The sequence below is a fragment of the Chiloscyllium plagiosum genome, unplaced genomic scaffold (assembly GCF_037043375.1).
Source record: "Chiloscyllium plagiosum isolate Xiang-an unplaced genomic scaffold, Cpla_swu_hap1 HiC_scaffold_9, whole genome shotgun sequence".
NCBI lineage: Eukaryota > Metazoa > Chordata > Chondrichthyes > Orectolobiformes > Hemiscylliidae > Chiloscyllium > Chiloscyllium plagiosum.
The window spans coordinates 57636758-57655300 of NW_028270147.1; the positions used below are offsets into that span (position 1 = coordinate 57636758).

The window sequence follows — 18543 nt, forward strand, 5'->3', positions numbered from 1 at the left end:
ATCCACATCAGAATTGGAAGTGGGTGTCAATTAAGTCCTGTTGTGGCTGACACTGTTGCACTCTGCCATGATGAAGGTGATGGTCCGCCTCCTCAGTAGCCTCATACAACTGCTGTCACTCTGCAAAATAGGCTGCTGAGTCCATCACATCTGATTTTTACCTGCTGCAATTGGGCAGAGCACAGCATGGAAGGATTCTGCAACACATTCTGTCTGGACTATACAGCAAGGCCCTCCCACACCAATCCAAGCATCATCAGAAGACCTATTGTCCACTCCACCATGAGCCTGATGGAAAAATAGGCTGCACTCTATTTCTCTGCCTCAGTCAGAGGACTTCAAATTGGAGTAGTCAGGCATGGTTATAGAGGGTAGCCATTGTCTTTCAGTAGGAGACAGTGAGGTCTGCAGATGCTGGAGATCAGAGTTGAGAATGTGTTGCTGGAAAAGCACAGCAGGTCAGGCAGCATCCAAGGAGCAGGAAAATTGACGTTTCAGGCCAGAACTCTTCATCAGGCTTCTCGTATCCAACCTCGTAAGGCACCCATCCCTTAAAATGAAGCAAGAACCTGAGAGTTATCAAGGATATAGACACCATAGAAGCTTCCAGGATATTTGGCATAGACCTCCAGAGTGATCACAAATTACTTGTACATTGACAAAATGGATCCCTTTTTTCTTGACAAAAATACCCATGTCATGAAATGATGCACTTTGTGCAATGTGTGTACAGGCTGTAGAGTCATAGAGGTGTACAGCACGGAAACAGACACTTCGGTCCAACTCGTCTATGTCGACCAGATATCCCAACACAATCTAGTCCCACTTGCCAGCACCTGGCCCATAACCCTTTAAACCCTTCCTATTCATATACCCATCCAGATATCTTCTAAATGTCATAATTGTACCAGCCTCTACCACTTCCTCTGGCAGCTCATTCCATACACGTACCACTCTCCGCATGAAAAAGTTGCTCCTTAGGTCCCTTCTAAATTTTTTCCCTCTCACCCTAAACCTATGCCCTCTAGTTCTGGACTCCACTACGCCAGGGAAAAGACCTTGTCTCTTTGTCCTTTCTATGCCCCTCGTGATTTATAAACCTTTGTAAGGTCACCCCTCAGCCTCTGACGCTCCAGGGAAAACAGCCCAGCCTATTTAGCCTCTCCCTATAGCTCAAATCCTCCAACCCTGGCAACATCCTTGTAAATCTTTTCTGAACACTTTCAATTTTCACAGTATCCTTCTGATAGGAGGGAGACCAGAATTGCACACAATATTCCAACAGTGGCCTAACCAACGTCCCGTACAGTGACAACATGACCTCCCAACTCCTATACTCAGTGCTCTGACCAACAAAGGAAAGCATACCAAACGTCTTCTTCATTATCCTATCTGACTGTGACTCCACTTTCAAGGAACTCTGAACCTACATTCCAAGGTCTCTTTGTTCAGCAGCACTCCCCAGGACCTCACCATTAAGTAGACAAGTCCTGCTCTGATTTGCCTTTCCAAAATGCAGCACTTCATACATGCTATAATGTCCTGTACCTGGGGGAGGGAGCTATATTGCCAAATCCTTTAGCCCCAAGGCTGCTGCACTGACCTTGTCACAGGGAAACAAGATAAAATGGTGTGATCTGATGCAGGTTCCATCAGTGACAGTTTTTGTATGATTGTGAGAAATCTCACACAAGTCCCCCATCAATGCTTGGAAACAGCCATTTGCAGAAAAATGTATGCTGCTATCATCTTGATGGCCCCTGGGGTAGGCTGACCTCCCATTCCTTCAGATCACGACCAAATGATGACAGTGTCCCGGGACATTCTTATTTGGCAGTGACACTGCATCTTACTCATCTGGAGAAAATCAAAGGCGATACACTCTGGGCCTCTTGTACCACCTCCACATCCTGAGGAGAACTTCAGTTGTGACCTCTTCATGTGGAGGTAGTTTAGCAAGCAATGGAAGTTCGTTGTGGTCTTGGGCTTGCTGACCACTTTGCTTACCTCATTTTCGTTGTTCCCCATTGTGCAGTAGCCACATGATAAAACCTGTTATGTCTGGATCTATCGATGTTGGTTCTAATAACTTTATGTGCGGAATATCAGAATCAAACTAGCTCCTTAGTAAAGAATTGGCAGTTTCAGCACATACAAACAGCAGTTTAACATAAATCTCATGGATAACCGTGGAATGCTTCTGTGTGGACTTTTGATATAAAGTACTTTATTCCAAAGTGTGCAGCACCAGCCATGTTGTACTTGTTGAGATTGGTAGTTTAATGAGATTACTGAAACATTGTCACTCCCCACTCCAGCTTCTGCATCACCCAAGGAAAAACAGCATTGCTTATAACAACATGTCGGCAACTTCATTTGGTGCAAGATGTGAGGAAAACAGCTGCACGCCTTTGTGCAGTCTATCAGACGATGGTCTGTCTGTGGTTTGCGGCCTAAAGGTCACCTGTGGTTACTTACACTTGACAGAGCTGACCATGATCAATCTATAATGGCCAGTGATGTGGACAAGATGATTTGTGGCCAGGATTTGTACTGGACGTAGTCAGACAGTGTGTGCAGTTCTGCAGAATTTTACAAATACAGTTGCCTTCAGTCTGTACTGTACAATTGCCTGATAAATGCAATTACTCCTTGAAAGGTCTCATGTCACTTACAAGCAGAGCCCATGTCCTTAAACACACAAAAAAAATGACTGTGACATTTTTCAGTGTGATGGCATCCATTCTTCACTCTTACTGCATATTCAAGATTTGGATGAGGATGGAACGTAATTTAGATTTAGATTACTTACAGTGTGGAAACAGGCCCTTCGGCCCAACAAGTCCACAGCAACCCACCGAAGCACAACCCATCCCCCTACACCTAACACTACGGGCAATTTAACATGGCCAATTCACCTAACCTGTACATTTTTGGACTGTGGGAGGAAACCAGAGCACCCGGAGAAAACCCACGCAGACACTGGGAGAATGTGCAAACTCCACAAAGTCAGTCGCCTGAGGCGGGAATTGAACCTGGGTCTCTGGCGCTACAAGGCAGCAGTGCTAACCACTGAGCCACCCAATGTGGGTTGTGTATCACAGTGAGCTACAGGCTCAGCCTTTTAACCTTGAGCTTCTGCACATTTCCACCAAAACCTTTTATTTAAGTCTCCACCTCTGACTTTGCCCCCTGATTCCTAGGCCTACAGCTTAGTACTATCAAGTACTGTGATTCACTATATCGCCCCACCATTGAAGCCAGGCTAGTGGCAACCATTTATGACACTCCCTCCTGTAGTGACCCATTCTCTCCAATGCTATGTTATCTCCCATATTGCTATATTGTATTATCACCTTTCACAATTATTGTACCCACTGCATCCCATCACTCTGCCTCCAATCTCCCCAAAACAGCAATGGCCACTGAGAACATTCAATCAATAGATCCCAGAATTGACTTTGGGCCACAAACTGGACTGATTTGGAGTGTCAGCCCTGACTGACAGGCCCCTGATTGATGAGTAACCAGGCCCCTGACTGATTGGTTACTAATCCTCAACTAGTTGCACTGGGACTGCTCAACTGAGCATGGTCCACTCCCTGGACTGTAATGATACAAAACTGATAATTCTTAACTCTCCAAGTGGCAGACTAATCATGTCCAAATCCCTGGGAGAACGTATGATGCAACTGACTGACTGTGGTGACACTCCCCCAAAGAGTATTCTGAGATGTTCAGAAATGTTGGCCATGATGGAGGCCTGTAGCAGCCACTAGACAACTGCTCAGGCTTTCTCAAGTCAGGAGTAGGTGCTGTATGTATATCGGGTGTGGTGAGATTAGGTAATAATGTTAAGGTATACAAATAGACCACTCACCAGTGAGATTGTGTCAGTTCACCATCAAAAACCTTCAATGAAAGCTTGACTTCTTCCATTCAACATCGAGAATCCCATTGTTCCAATCTCGCTATTTTTTCCACTGACACATCGTTGACCACATTGATCGTGGACAGGAAAAAATTCTCTCCCTGTTTCTCTCTCCATAGATATAGCCAGATACACTAGATAGCTACAACATTGTCTGTTTTTATTTCAAATTTCCTACATCCACACTAGTTTAAGCAATTACGTAGTGACTGGCTTAATATCTGTAGTAAAAGAAGTTTTGAACCTCTAATCAAAGATGTTATTACTAAATATTTAGAGAATTAAAATTAGTTAGAGCTGCCAATACAGATTTCTGGAAGGAGGATTGTGTTTGACATCAGAATTCTTTGAAGAAGTGTCAGATGTAAAAGCTGGTGAACTGGAAAAGGTGTAGTGTGTGTGAACACCCAGAAAGCTTTTGACAAGGTCCCATACAGAATATTGTTGAAGAAGATCAAGAAATATTGATATTGAATTAGGGAGACATTAGCAAATGGGAACAAAAACTAGTTAGAAGAGGTGGAACAGAGTTAAGAGCGATTTCAGAGCATGAGGCTGATACAAACCTCGCAATAAATCTGTTCTGATTTAGAAGTTTTCTTTCCTCAATTTTAAAGAAAGACTATTTAAATATTCTACTTCTCTATGCTATTTTCATTAATATTTTCTCCCTTTCTCTCTCACCTTTATGATTTTAGGTTTACTTTTTAGTTTTATTTGTAATTAAGTTCATATTTTCCTTTTTAAATTCTTATCTAATTGCTCCTCCAGTTTCCAATGCTGTCCAGTGTAGGTCAGTCTTTGTTTTTGTTGTATTTGTTATTTGTTGTATTTGTTGAGGTCAGTGAAATTGACCTCTAGTGAAATAACAAATCCAAAGACGTTTTTTTTTCAGCTGAACGAGGTTAAGAATCTGAGAAGGTATTTGGTTATCTCAACCATGAGAACAGGGCCAATCTTTTTGGATTGGAATACTAGCTGCTAGTGTCTCATTGGAATCCTGATTAATGTTTATTGGCTGCTTAGTCCAATAATTATTAGAATCAGCTAAAATATTAGTGTGAGAATAACCAGTAAATGTTATCTAATGGTCTCCACTTTTGTTTTCCAGTTCCTCCAAAAATTTTTGACATCTCTACCAGTTCTGTCGTGAATGAATTCAGCAATATCACTCTATATTGTCTAGCAAGTGGAAAACCAGAGCCTACCATAACCTGGAAACATATATCCCCATCCGGTAAGAACAACTCTTAATAGATTCAGACGTATTAAGTTAAAGTATCCTTTAATTAGGATCTGCTACCTTTTGAGATTTAATACTAAACATAACTAGACATAACAAGGAGACAATTATTTGTTTAGCATTATGGAACATCAAGTTATGTAGAGGCTGCTTGGGGAATGGAGAAATTGTTAATAAGATGCATTCTCCTTTTGCTCAGATCAACCATTCAGACTCCATTCTCTGCATGTTTAACACAATCTGTCAATCGTCAGAGAGTTAGCTATCCTTTGTTTAGTATTGCTGATGTGTTCCTAAAATATGGTGTGCCAAACAAAGATGTGCTGAACAGGAATCATTTTCCAATAAGAAATCATGTAATATGCGTGGGTTATGTCCCTGCCCAGTCAATTTAATTTTGAAAATAAATTTGGCTACAGTGAGCTTACTTGATCTAAAAAAGCTGTTACTAACTCTTAATTAACTTAACAATTCTTTCTACTCAGCACCTGCTCACTGCTTCTAGCCTCCCCGTTCCCTTCCTTCTCACAATCCTCCCACTCACTATTTCCTTCCCCAGCTGGATCCCACTTGCCATTTCTCCCTTGCGCACGTTCCTGGTTCCCTCTCTCTCACCCTTGCTGCACGTGGCTCAGACCCTCGTTAAGATTGAGGACGTGAGAGAGTGGTGACCATTGGGAGGGAGGGAGCAAGAGAACAAGGGCTAAGGTGTTGGTGGGAGACAACAGGAGGAGGGATAGTGGCCAGAAGCAGTAAGCAGGAAAATGCAGTGATGATATGTTTTAAAGACAGCATGTGTGGCTACAGCATCATTCCGGGCACAAGGATATTAACCTGCTTAAAATTTCCTTGATTTACACACCATCCTAAATAGAAAATGTGCTATTAAAATCAATTAATTGGTGTTTGCAAAGCAAATTTATTGTTTTTATACAGTACTACAAAATAATTAATACTTAGATGTTACTTTAATCTGGGTGTATTTGCTTCATATTAGGGCAGTTACATGTAAAATGACAGTAATCTGGAAAAAAAAGGCACATTTAAAGGAAGTAGATGATAAAGATTGACCAGCATTCAAACTGAAACATTAATTGGACTAACAGAATTAGGGACTACCGTATATTACTTCCTAAAACTCTGCCTAAAGCTGAACAGATGGAATCTGGTGTCAGTCCTCTGCACAGCTCAATCGTAACTTCCTCCTATTTTGTATGACAATCCTCTTGCGATAAAGGTCAATACTCCATTTGTCTTTTTGATTTGTTTTCATACGTCTTCAGTAGCTGTGGAGATTTGTGTGTGTGGAAACCCAAATCCTTTTGCTCCTCCACAGGTCCTATCTCATCTCTTACCAAGCAGAAAATTCCAATTTTCTTTCTCAGAATCTCTGTGGTTGTTCTTGTGATTTCCCACATTGAATTCCATCTACCACAGTTTTGTTCACTTTTATTTTATAGTTTCCAGCACCTGTCCACACAGTTTTCTGAGTCTTCTAATTTTGGTAGGGTTTTTTTTGCAAAAATTGGTGTTAAAATGCTGCAGGATTCTAGAGGTCCTGTTTAAGCAGAATTTATATAATACTACACAATTCCTTTAGAATTATTCACTCATTTTTCAGTCACCATTTTTATGTAATGTTCCAGGTGACTTGGAGATTGACAGATTTTAATCAGTAAAAGTATAAGGAGATACGAGAAACAAGTAAGCAAATTAATTTGAGGCACAGATCAGCAATGATCTAACTGAATCCAGGCTCAAAGAGATGTAAGTCCTAAGTTCTGGTGTTATGAGACATAAGACATAGGAGCAGAAATTAGGCCATTAGGCCTATTGAGGCTGCTCCACCATTCAATTATGCCTGACAACTTTCTCAAATCCATTATCCCCATAACCTTTGATCCCCTTGACAATCTATCTGTCTCTGTCTTACATATGCTCAATGACCTGGCCACCACAGCTTTCTGTGGAAATGAATTCCATAGATTCACCTCTCTGGCTGAAGAACTTTCTCCTCATCTCTGTCGTAAAGGGTCTTTACTTTACACAAAGGCTGTGACCTTGGTTCCTAGTCTCTCCTAATAGAAACATTTTCCCAATGTCCATTCTATCCAGGCCGCTGAGTATTCTTTAAATTTCAATTAGATCCCTCCTCTTCCTTCTAAACTCCATTGAGTATAGGCCCAGAATCCTCAAATTTTCTTCATATGTTAAGCCTTTCATTCCTGGGAGCATTCTCGTGAACCTCCTCTGGTCTGCCTCCAAAACCAGTACATTCTTCCTGAGATATGGGGACCAAAATTGCTCCCAATACTCTAAAGATGAGGGCCTTATAAAGCCTCAAGTACATCCCTGCTTTCTTATTCTAGTCCTCTCAAAATAAATGCCAACATTGTATTGGCTTTCCTAATTACTGACTCAACCTGCAAGTTTGCCTTAAGAGAAGCCTGGACTAGGACTCCCAAGTACCATTGCCTTCAGATTTCTGAATTTTCTTCCCATTTAGAAAATAGTCCATGCCTGTATTCTTCCTACCAAAGTACATGACCTCATACGTGACCATGTTGTGCTCCATCTGCCACTTCTTTGCTCACTCTCCTAACCCGCTCAAGTCCTTCTGCAGCCTCCCACTCCTGAAATACTACCTGTCCCTCCACCTATCTTTGCCTTGTTCCCAAAGTGAATGAACTAATCTTAGTTGGGACAAAAATTGGATTGCTGCAAGTGATTCTTTCCTTTAGGTCAGAAAAATGTGGCGCTGGAAAGGCATAGCAGGTCAAGCAGCAGCTGAGGAGCAGGAGAGTCGACGTTTCGGGTGAAAGCCCTTCATCTGAATGGAGAGGGAGAAGGGGGCTGAGAGGAAGGTGGGGTAGGGAGTGAGGTAGCTGGGAATATAATAAGTAGATGCAGGTGGGGGGATAATGGTGATAGGTCGAAGGAGAGGGTGGAGCAGATAGGTGGGAAGTAAGATGGACAGGTTGGACAGTTCAAAAGGCAGTGCCGAGTTGGAGGGGTGGATCTGGGATGAGGTAGGAGGAGGGGAGATGAGGAAACTGGTGAAGTTGAAGTTGGTGCTGTGTGGTTGGAGGGTCCCAAGGCAGATGATGAGGCATTCTTCCTCCAGGCATTGGGTGGCTTGGATTTGGGGTGGAGGAGGCCCAGAACTTGCATGTCCTTGATGGAGTGGGAGGGGGAGTTGAAGTGGTCGGCCACAGGGTGGTGGGGTTGTTTGGTGTGTGTGGCCCAGCACCTTGTCTCCCCAATGTAGAAGAGACCACATTGAGAGCAACAGACACAGTAGATGAGGTGTTTGGATGTGCAGGGAAATTTCTGCCAGATGTGGAAGGATCCTTTGGGGTCTTGGATAGAGATGAGGGGGCAGTTGTGGGCACAGGTATACACCTCCTACAGTGGCAAGGGAAGGTGCCGGAAGAGAAGGGTAGGTTTGTTGGGGGGTTGCATGGACGTAACGATGGAGTTGTAGAGGGAATGGTCACTGCAGAATGCTGATAAGGGTGGGGAGAGAAATATATCTGTGATGATTGTAGGTGGCAGAAATAGCGGAGGATAATGCGCTGTATCCAGAGATTTGTGGGGTAGAACCCTCCTGGTCCTCACCTCCTACCCCACAAATCTATAATTGCAGCACATTATCCTCTGCCATTTTCTCCATCTCCAACCACACAGCATCAACGTCGACTTCACCAGTTTCCTTATCTCCCCTCCCTGATTTCATCCCAGATCCAACCCTCCAATTCGGCATCAACCCCTTGAACTCTCCTACCTGTCCACCTTCCTTACTCTCTATCTTCCCATCCTCCCCTTCAACCTATCACCATCACCTCCCACCTGCATCTACCTATCACCTTCCCAGCAAGCTCACCCCCACCACCAACCACCTATTTGTCTCTTAGCACCACCCCCACCCCACATTCCTGATGAATGGCTTATGGCCGAAACATCAATTCTCCTGCTCCTTGGATGCTGCCTGACCTACTGTGCTTTTCCAGCACCACACTTTTTGAATCTAATCTCCAGAATCTGCAATCTTCACTTTCTCCTATTCTTTCCCTTAAAACAGGACAAGGGAAACAAAACAGTTCTTGACCACTAGAAACGAGACCGCCTCATCAAATGATCCAACATTAGAGAAAGTGCCTAAATGATTCACTCGATAGGTTCAAGGGATGAGGAATTTCAGTTATGTAGAAAGATTTGAGAATTTGGAACTCAGACTATTTTTCTCGAAGATTGAGAGGAGATTTGGTAAAAGCACTGAAAATCAGGAGAGACTTGATCGGATAGATAGGAAAATTGATGGAAGGATTGAGAACAATGGGTCACTGAATTATTGTGATTGGAAGGAGCAGCAATGGAGCCAAAAGAAAAAAAGCTTTTTACACAGCAAGTGGCTAAGATCTGGAATGTGCTGCCAGAGGGTATTGTAGGTTTAATTGAGGCATTCAGAAGGAATTAGATTATTATCTGAAATGGAAGAATGAACAAGGTTCCGTGGAGGACGGAATTATGGCAATAGGTGAATTGTTCATTCGGAAACCCAATGCAGACCCAACAGGCCAAGTAGCCTCCTTCTGTGCTGTAACAAATATGTGATTCAGTGTACTGTGAAAATTGATGGGAAAAGCATCCGGTTCAGATCTGATGCTCTGAATGATTAAATTGCTCCTTACTTACTGCCTGGGCTCACATGCGAAGATTGGCTTTTAAGGTGAGTGAGTCGAGGAAACCAGCTCAGAAAAAGTCAGTGTCTCTGTTTTAAAAAAGGAAAGAAAATTTATTCTGAACAAAGAAAAATTCCTCAAATGGGATCCGTCTGTCATCAAGCTGTTGGGAAATTGCTTACAATAGAATAATACGCCTGGAAAATTAAAAGCTGAGATACTGCCATCCATTTGAACCAAAATAAATTAACATTTCAGTTCAAGTCGCAAACAGAGTTATGTTGTATGCAATGCTCCCTCAAATGCCTTGCTGCATAAAGCTAAACATTCCTGGACAGACCAATCAAAGTTAGCCCCTTGAAGGCATCACCTGTGTGCAGCTGCACGAAATAAGTTAAAGAACTGACATGATTAAGTTAGATTTCCTACAGTGTGGAAACAGGCCCTTTTGGCCCAACAAATCCACACTGACCCTCCGAAGAGTAACCCACCCAGACCCATTCCCCTCAGACTAATGTACCTAACATTATGGGCAATTTAACATGGCCAATTCACCTGCCCTGCACATCTTTGGACTGTGGGAGGAAACCACAGCACCCAGAGGCAACCCACACAGACACGGGGAGAATGTGCAAATTCCACACAGACAGTCGCCCAAGGGTGGAATCGAACCTGGGACCCTGGTGTTGTGAGGTAGCAGTGCTAGCCACTGAGCCACCGTGCCACCTGAACAGTTTGCCTGTGCTTGAAAAAAAATAAATTATCAAGTTTTCTTTGATGATATGAGTACATGAATGTTTATTAATTAATATTGTCAACAGTCATTTCTGGGGAGAAAGTGAGGTCAGCAGATGCTGGAGATCAGAGCTGAAAATGTGTTGCTGGAAAAGCGCAGCAGGTCAGGCCCTTCCTGAAGAAGGGCTTATGCTCGAAACGTCGATTCTCCTGTTCCCTGGATGCTGCCTGACCTGCTGCACTTTTCCAGCAACACATTTTCAGAACAGTCATTTCTGGGCCAATTACAGCATAAGGGTAAAAACAATGACTGCAGATGCTGGAAACCAGATTCTGGATTAGTGGTGCTGAAAGAGCACAGCAGTTCAGGCAGCATCCGAGGAGCAGTAAAATTGACGTTTCGGGCAAAAGCCCTTCATCAGGAATAAAGGCAGAGAGCCTGAAGCGTGGAGAGATAAGTGAGAGGAGGGTGGGTGTGGGGAGAAAGTAGCATAGAGTACAATAGGTGAGTGGGGGAGGGGATGAAGGTGATAGGTTGGGGGAGGGGGAGGGTGGAGTGGATAGGTGGAAAAGAAGATAGGCAGATAGGACAAGTCATAGGTACAGTGCTGAGCTGGACGTTTGGAACTGCGGTGAGGTGGGAGAAGGGGAAGTGAGGAAACTGTTGAAGTCCACATTGATGCCCTGGGGTTGAAGTGTTCCGAGGTGGAAGATGAGGCGTTCTTCCTCTAGGCGTCTGGTGGTGAGGGAGCGGCGGTGAAGGAGGCCCAGGACCTCCATGTCCTCGGCAGAGTGGGAGGGAGAGTTGAAATGTTGGGCCACAGGGCGGGTGTGGTTGATTGGTGCGGGTGTCCCGGAGATGTTCCCTAAAGCGCTCTGCTAGGAGGCGTCAGTCTCCCCAATGTAGAGGAGACCAATGTGGCCTTCAACAGTTTCCTCATTTCCTCTTCTCCCACCTCATCTCAGCTCCAAACCTCCAGCTCAGCACTGTCCCCATGACTTGTCCTACCTGCCTATCTTCTTTTCCACCTATCCACTCTACCGTCCCCCCGTCCCCGACCTATCACCTTCATCCCCTCCCCTACTCACCTATTGTACTCTACGCTATTTTCTCCCCACCCCCACCCTCCTCTCACTTATCTCTCCACCCTTCAGGCTCTCTGCCTGTATTCCTGATGAAGTGCTTTTGTCCGAAATGTCGATTTTACTGCTCCTCGGATGCTGCCTGAACTGCTGTGTTCTTCCAGCACCACTAATCCACAATTACAGCATAAAGCCAGTGGTTCCAACCTTTTCAGTATGAAGGCCCATTTCAATGAGACAAACCTCCATGGCACACCCACTTTTAGCTGAATTGATTGCTCATCAACATCACATTTACTGCACTTGCAATTACTTTGGTTTTGATCTTACTGGAGAGGTTTGCATACAACAAGCTAAAGAAGAATCAAATGTTTCAAATACATCACCTTCAATTGCAAACACAGACACATATTCAAAATCTGCTCAACTCAACTATTTGTAACTATGCAAAAGTGAGGACTGCAGATGCTGGAGAGTAGAAATGAGAGTGTGGTGCTGGAAAAGCACAGCAGGTCAAGCAGAATCTGAAGGGCAGGAGAATTGATGTTTCAGGCAAAAGCCCTTCATCATGAATGAACCAAAGGGGGTGGTGAGATAAATGGAAGGTGGAATGGGGCTGGGGCAAGATTTCTAACTGTTCATGGACCTAAATCTGTTGCACACACTGCACTCAGTTTGGGGTCTGAATTTGACTGAAGGAATTTCTTATTTGTAACAATATTTTTGAAAATACCATTTTAATTAAATTATTGAACTGATACATAATTGAAATTAAATGGATTAAAGCAAAAATGTAGAGTAAATTGCAGTTTAGAGGGTTAATAGGAAACCTGGGCAGGCTGACATTCTTGTTGCTTTTCCTTTCGGTTTAGATGTTTCATCAACGACTGAATTAGCGAAGGAATCATCTTTTTTGACAACAGCCTTATCCATTTCTCTTTAGATTGGGAAACAAATTAGATTTTGCAAAGAATTATGCTAATACTAGCTTTTTTTGTTTAACTATCAACAAAAAAAACCACAAGCGGTTGCTTGGTTTTTATGGTCACTAGTAAAAGCCGTCATGTCATCTTAATCTTACTCAATTTTGGTATTTAAAATATTCATGTTTTAGAATCGAAATACCAAATGATTAATTTTCACTAGCTTTGAGAGTTGTAATGTTGGATGGATAGAATTGTTGAAGATGAAACAATGCCTGTTTTACCTTGATTTTCATTCTGTTTGTACAAAATTTTGTTGTACGCTTAAGCAGTTCTTATGACACACCGGTGTGCTGCAGGATAAAACAACTAACAGAAGGTTATTCAGCCTGTGACAGTTGTTGCTTCATATTGTTGTCCATATACCTGTTAATCTTCTCCTTCAATACCTTTCTTTTTAAAATGCTTACCTTATCCTGTCTGAGGTGCTATTATTGTCTCAGCTTTAACAGCGTACTATTATCTAATTCACCTTCATATGAAAACTTACTTTAAATGCCCATTGATATTCTTTAATCCTAAATTTATTATCTCTTGTTACTAATTCATTTCACAATGAAAATAAGTTAACACTACAGTATTTATTCTCTAAAAAGTTTGAATGCTCTTTTAGACCCTCTTATCCTCTCTGCTCCAGTTAGTAAACATAGATAAGTTTCCTCATAATTGTACTCCTTCATTCCTGGTGTTATCCAAATAATGCAGCCATCTTTAACTGACTACTTAGGAGGCCAACAATGTAAATAATACTCCAGCAGTTTCCTAATCAGTGCATTGTATTAAGTCCTTTATTTCCTAGACAATTCATGACACATTAAACAAAGAAAATAATTTGGCTTTTTATAGTTTTATCCACATATGCTAAGATATATTTAAATAGGCTTTACACTGTTAACTGAGGCATGAAGTTATTATCTAGTGCTTTAATCAATTCAACGCCCTACATTTCTACATTAGAACCATAACTCCATATAGCAGGATCTGATAGTGAACATGATGTTAAGTAAGCAAATATTTTAGGAAATTCTGTACTTGTCAATGATTTTATTAGAGCAATTTTTTCCTAAGCTGTAGCTATGCAATGATCAAAGACATAAATAGGTAATTTACAGTCCTTGCATTGAAAAAAACATTTCATTTGTAGGATATTTTAATATTCATTCTATTTATTCTACAGTGAGACAAATGTAAGGCAGCAATATATAGATTTCTACCTTTGTTTAAGTTTCTCTAATTAGCAAAAATTCCAAATGTCTAGGAGTCTTTTGCTGTTTTGAACAACTGTAGGAAAGTTTAAGATGCTGGAATTCAGGTTACATTGTGAAATGTTGGAGGTTTATTCCCCCATGAATAACATGCTTAACTGCTGTCAGTTTTATCATTGTTTAATGCCTCATCATGTCCCAACCGAATATTCTTAGTTTGCTCATATTATGATGGTGGAAAGTTAGCAGCCTTACACTCTCACATGCTTGCTTCCCAGAGAGGGAAAGAATGGAGAAGAAATCAAGAGATGTCAAAATTCAAACTCTTGTCAACCAGGTGGTTCAAAATGACTCAGCGGAAGTCAAAAAGTATGTGACTTAACTACCTTCTAAGCAGCCAAGATGGTGCAAGAGAGAAACTTAGAGATCGGGTTTACCTCAAAACAAATTAACAAAAGAGGGCGATGTCAGAGGATGCACTAACCTTTTCCAGAAATGCATATATCTTTCCCTGTATAAAGCTGACAATAATGCTATATCTTACATATTAAATCATTTGTTGTCAAGTGCTGTAGAGGTTTGATTGGCCTAGCTAAGGGGCAGAGAGGAATTCTTCAAAGGACTGCTCTATAAAGATACTGCTTTCACCACCACCACTATGCCGCTAACCCCCCCCACCCCCCTCCCCACATACCCCCTTGACTGGAACTAATGTTATGCTAGCTCAAAAACTTTATTGTTGCATGAGGGTGAAGTCGGGAGGAATGTGCATGATGTTTCCCTGACTTTATGAGTTATGTTATTCTGCGAAGAGCACTTTGTGACCTGTATCTTCCACAAGCTTAAAAATGTGTTGCTGGAAAAGCGCAGCAGGTCAGGTAGCATCAGAGGAACAGGAGAATCGACATTTTGGGCATAGCCCTTCTTCAGGAATGGTTCTTCATTCCTAAAGAAGGGCTTATGCCCGAAACGTCGATTCTCCTGTTCCTTTGATGCTGCCTGACCTGCTGCGCTTTGCCAGCAACACATTTTTAAGCTCTGATCTCCAGCATCTGCAGTCCTCACTTTCTCCTATGTATCTTCCACAAATCAAGAAAAGAAATGAGAAAGTAACGAATTGGCAATTATTCAACATGTTTAGCCGGTAGATTCTTCCCTCCATTATAATGTCAGAAATGTTCACTGACTGTACAATGTTCAGCACCATTCACAATTCCTCAGTTATTAAAACAGTCCCTTTCCAAATGCATCAAGACTTGGACAATATCCAGGCTTGGGCTGACAAGTGATAAGTAGGATTTGCATCTCAAAGGGCCAGCAATGACTATCTCCAATGAGAGAGAATCTAACCATCTCCCCTTTAGATCCATTGGCACTATCATCACTGAATTCCCCATTATTAACATCCTGGACATTGACCAGAGACTGAACTGGTCTTCCTGTATAAATACTGTGCCCATGAGAGTAGGTCAGAGGCTAGGAATCCTTTGGTGAGTAACTCATCACCCAAATCTTCAAAGCACAATGTACAATCAGGAGTGTGATGAATAGTCCCACTTGCCTGGATGGGTGCAGCTCCAACAACATTCAAGAAACTTGACACCATTCAGGGCAAAGCAGCCAGATTGGCAACATATCCCAAACATTCACACCCTCCACCATTGACACACAGTAGCAGCATTGTATATTATCTACAGGATAGACTACAGAAATTTGTGAAGGCTCTTCAGATAGCACCTTTCAAACCCATGACTAGTATAATCTAAAAGGCAAGGGCAGCACCTACATGGGAACACCACTGACCTGCAAGTTGCTGTTCAAGTCACAGCATCGTAACTTGGAAATTTATTCTCATTCCTTCACTGTCGCTGGGTCAAAATCCTGGAACTGCCTCCCTAAACAGCATTATGGGTCTACCGACACCAAATATACGTGGATTAAATAGGCAGCTCACCACTACATTTCCAGGGCAATTAGTAATGGGTAGTAAAACTAAAGTTGTAAGTTTCTGCACAAAAAATTGTTAGATGTTTCTGACAATGTAAAGAGGTTTTAATCATCGATGTGATGCAATTCTTCTTGTGCTTCAGAAGAAGAATGAGGAGGAGGACGGGATGGGCTGGTGAACATTGCATTGATTGCTTGAACCACATTCCTCCAAACTTCTAGAAGCTTATTTCTATTTGAGTTACCTTTGCTAAATGTCAAAGTGGCTATTGAAGAAAAATTGAATAATCTGTGTTAGTGAGCAAGGCGATTGCAATGAGATTTTATCTTGCTCTTGATGGACATGATAAAGACTGCCTGCTCATCTCTGTGATTGTGGCTCGCAGCCCTGTGCTCAAGGTACAATTGAATGGCTGCAGAGCCAGAAGGAAAGTCTATGTTTGCGCAGGACCAGGGCCAATTATAATCAGCCTGGAGTTTAGACATTATTGATTGTTGAGTAATGTGCTGTGCTCACAATGAGCAACATGTCAGATTGCCAGGATTGTCTTAAAGGAGCAATGATTTCAGGTTTCAACAGGTGCTGGAATGGAATAGGACAGATTTTGTGAATAGCGGGAAAGTGGAGCAATGGAGCAGCAGGCCGGCAAGAGGGCTCCAAGATTCTGAGAATGTTGAGAAGCCTTTGGAGGAGGAGACGGAATGGAAGAGATGTGTCATCTCACTGTCGGGGACCAGCAGGCACTCCTAATGTATGCGATAAAATGCTGGAGGAACATGACAAACATGGCAGCATCTGTGGAGAAAGAAATAGAATTGAGATTTAGACTCTGATTTGAATTCAAAGCGTTAACTCTTCCTCTCTCCATAGATGTTTCCAGACCTACTGAGTTTCTCCAGCATTCTCTGTTTTTAACCATCCACTCTAATTTCACTTTGTAACTATCAGTCCATAGCTATATAAGTTATGCTGCTTCAACTGAACATCCAAGTAACTTTTTGCATGTTATGAAGGTTTATCACCTTTTCAGGTAGTGCATTTCAGATACCTGATACCTTGTGGGGGAGAAAAACCCTTCTCAGATCCCCTCTAAACCTCTTATGCCTTTAGCCTCAATCTTCATATCTGTCGATGAATATTTCTACCATTGGAAATAGGACTGCTCTCTCTACAGTCGTCATAATTTTATTCATTTAATTAGACACACAGAGGAACACACACATTCCAGAGATCTGAGGGCTTCTTGCCTTATTGGTTACACCTACAGGTTGCTCAACTACCCAGGAACCAATCAGAATTGTCATTAGACTGTTGGCCTTTGGTATCCATAACCAATCACAATTCCACAAACCAATCAGCAATCTGGTGACAGCCAAAACTCACTTTGTATAGACATCCCCCATTTCCATGCAACAAGTTTCAGTCGCTTAATTTTCAAAAGTATAGTAATTTCTTCTCAGTCCTCTGTTATAAGACAGTCCTCTTCCCAGTATATTCCATAATCAAAAACAGAAAACATCAAAAAAATGAAATAAGAAGATACAGTCTTTGCAGTCAGAGGTAGATAAATTCTGGTTAGGCAATGGAATCAGAAGTTCATGGAATCCCTACAGTAAGGAAACAAGCCCTACGGCCCAGCAAGTCGACACCGACCCTCCGAAGAGTAACCCATCCAGACCCACCCCTACATTTAACCCTTGACTAATGCATCCAACTTACACATCCCTGAACACTGTGGACAATTTAGCATGGCCAATCCATCTAACCTGCACATCCTTGGATTGTGGGAGGAAACCCACACACATGGTGGCTCAGTGTTTAGCACTGCTGCCTCACAGCACTAGGGTCCCAGGTTTGATTCCAGCCTTGGGCGACCGTCTGTGTGGAGTTTGCACATTCTCCCTGTGTCTGCATGGGTTTCCTCCGGGTGCTCTGGTTTCCTCCCACAGTCACAAAGATGTGCAGGGCAGGTGAATTGGCCTTACTAAATTGCACATAGCGTTAGGTGCATTAGTCAGAGGGAAATGGATCTGGCTGGGTTACTCTTCGGAGGGCCGGTGTGGACTTGTTGGGCCGAAGGGCCTGTTTCCACACTGTAGGTAATCTAATCAGATGTATTGTTATATGTTTTACACGGAGAGAAAGTGTAAACTCCACATAGACAGTCACCTGAGGCTGGAATCAAACATAGGTCCCTGGCTCTGTGAGGCAGCAGTGCTAACTGCTGAACCACTGTGCCTCCCCAGTCAGTTGTCAGGGGTGAGTGAGAATGTGGAATTCAAAACACAAATTGATCAGCTTTTAACCTAATGATTAGTGTGACAGGCTTGAAACGCTAACTGGTCTACCTATGCTCCTAATTCAATTGTTCAGTATTTTTTTATTTCCCCTATTTGGGCCCTGAGTGTAAATCTGGTTGGAAATGTAATGCTTTGCATTTAATTCTCTAGAATTCTCTGTGAAACTTTGGAGTACAAAATATCAAATTCATCCCACCCCTCCAGCCCCACTTTTCCTCCACTTCACTCAATTTTCAAGAATGCTGTAGTTCTATGAAATGCTTATGTCTAAAATAATAGAAGACAATATATAGTTGAACAGCTGATATAGGAGATATAGGAGAAAGTGAGGACGGCAGATGCTGGAGGTCAGAGTCGAGAGTGTGGTGCTGGAAAATCACGGCAGGTCAGGCAGCATCTGAGGAGCAGGAGAGTTGACATTTCGGGCATAAGC

General features: G+C 42.4%; 1 protein-coding gene across 1 annotated transcript in view; it reads left to right on the forward strand.

Annotated features, from left to right (window-relative positions):
- The window catches only part of negr1 (neuronal growth regulator 1), a 553533-nt gene that overhangs the window by 414661 nt on the left and 120329 nt on the right, over positions 1–18543 (forward strand). Inside the window, exon 3 of the mRNA XM_043699331.2 lies at positions 5043–5168. Coding sequence (XP_043555266.1) covers positions 5043–5168 — 126 coding nt within the window. The remainder of the gene's footprint in view (positions 1–5042; positions 5169–18543) is intronic.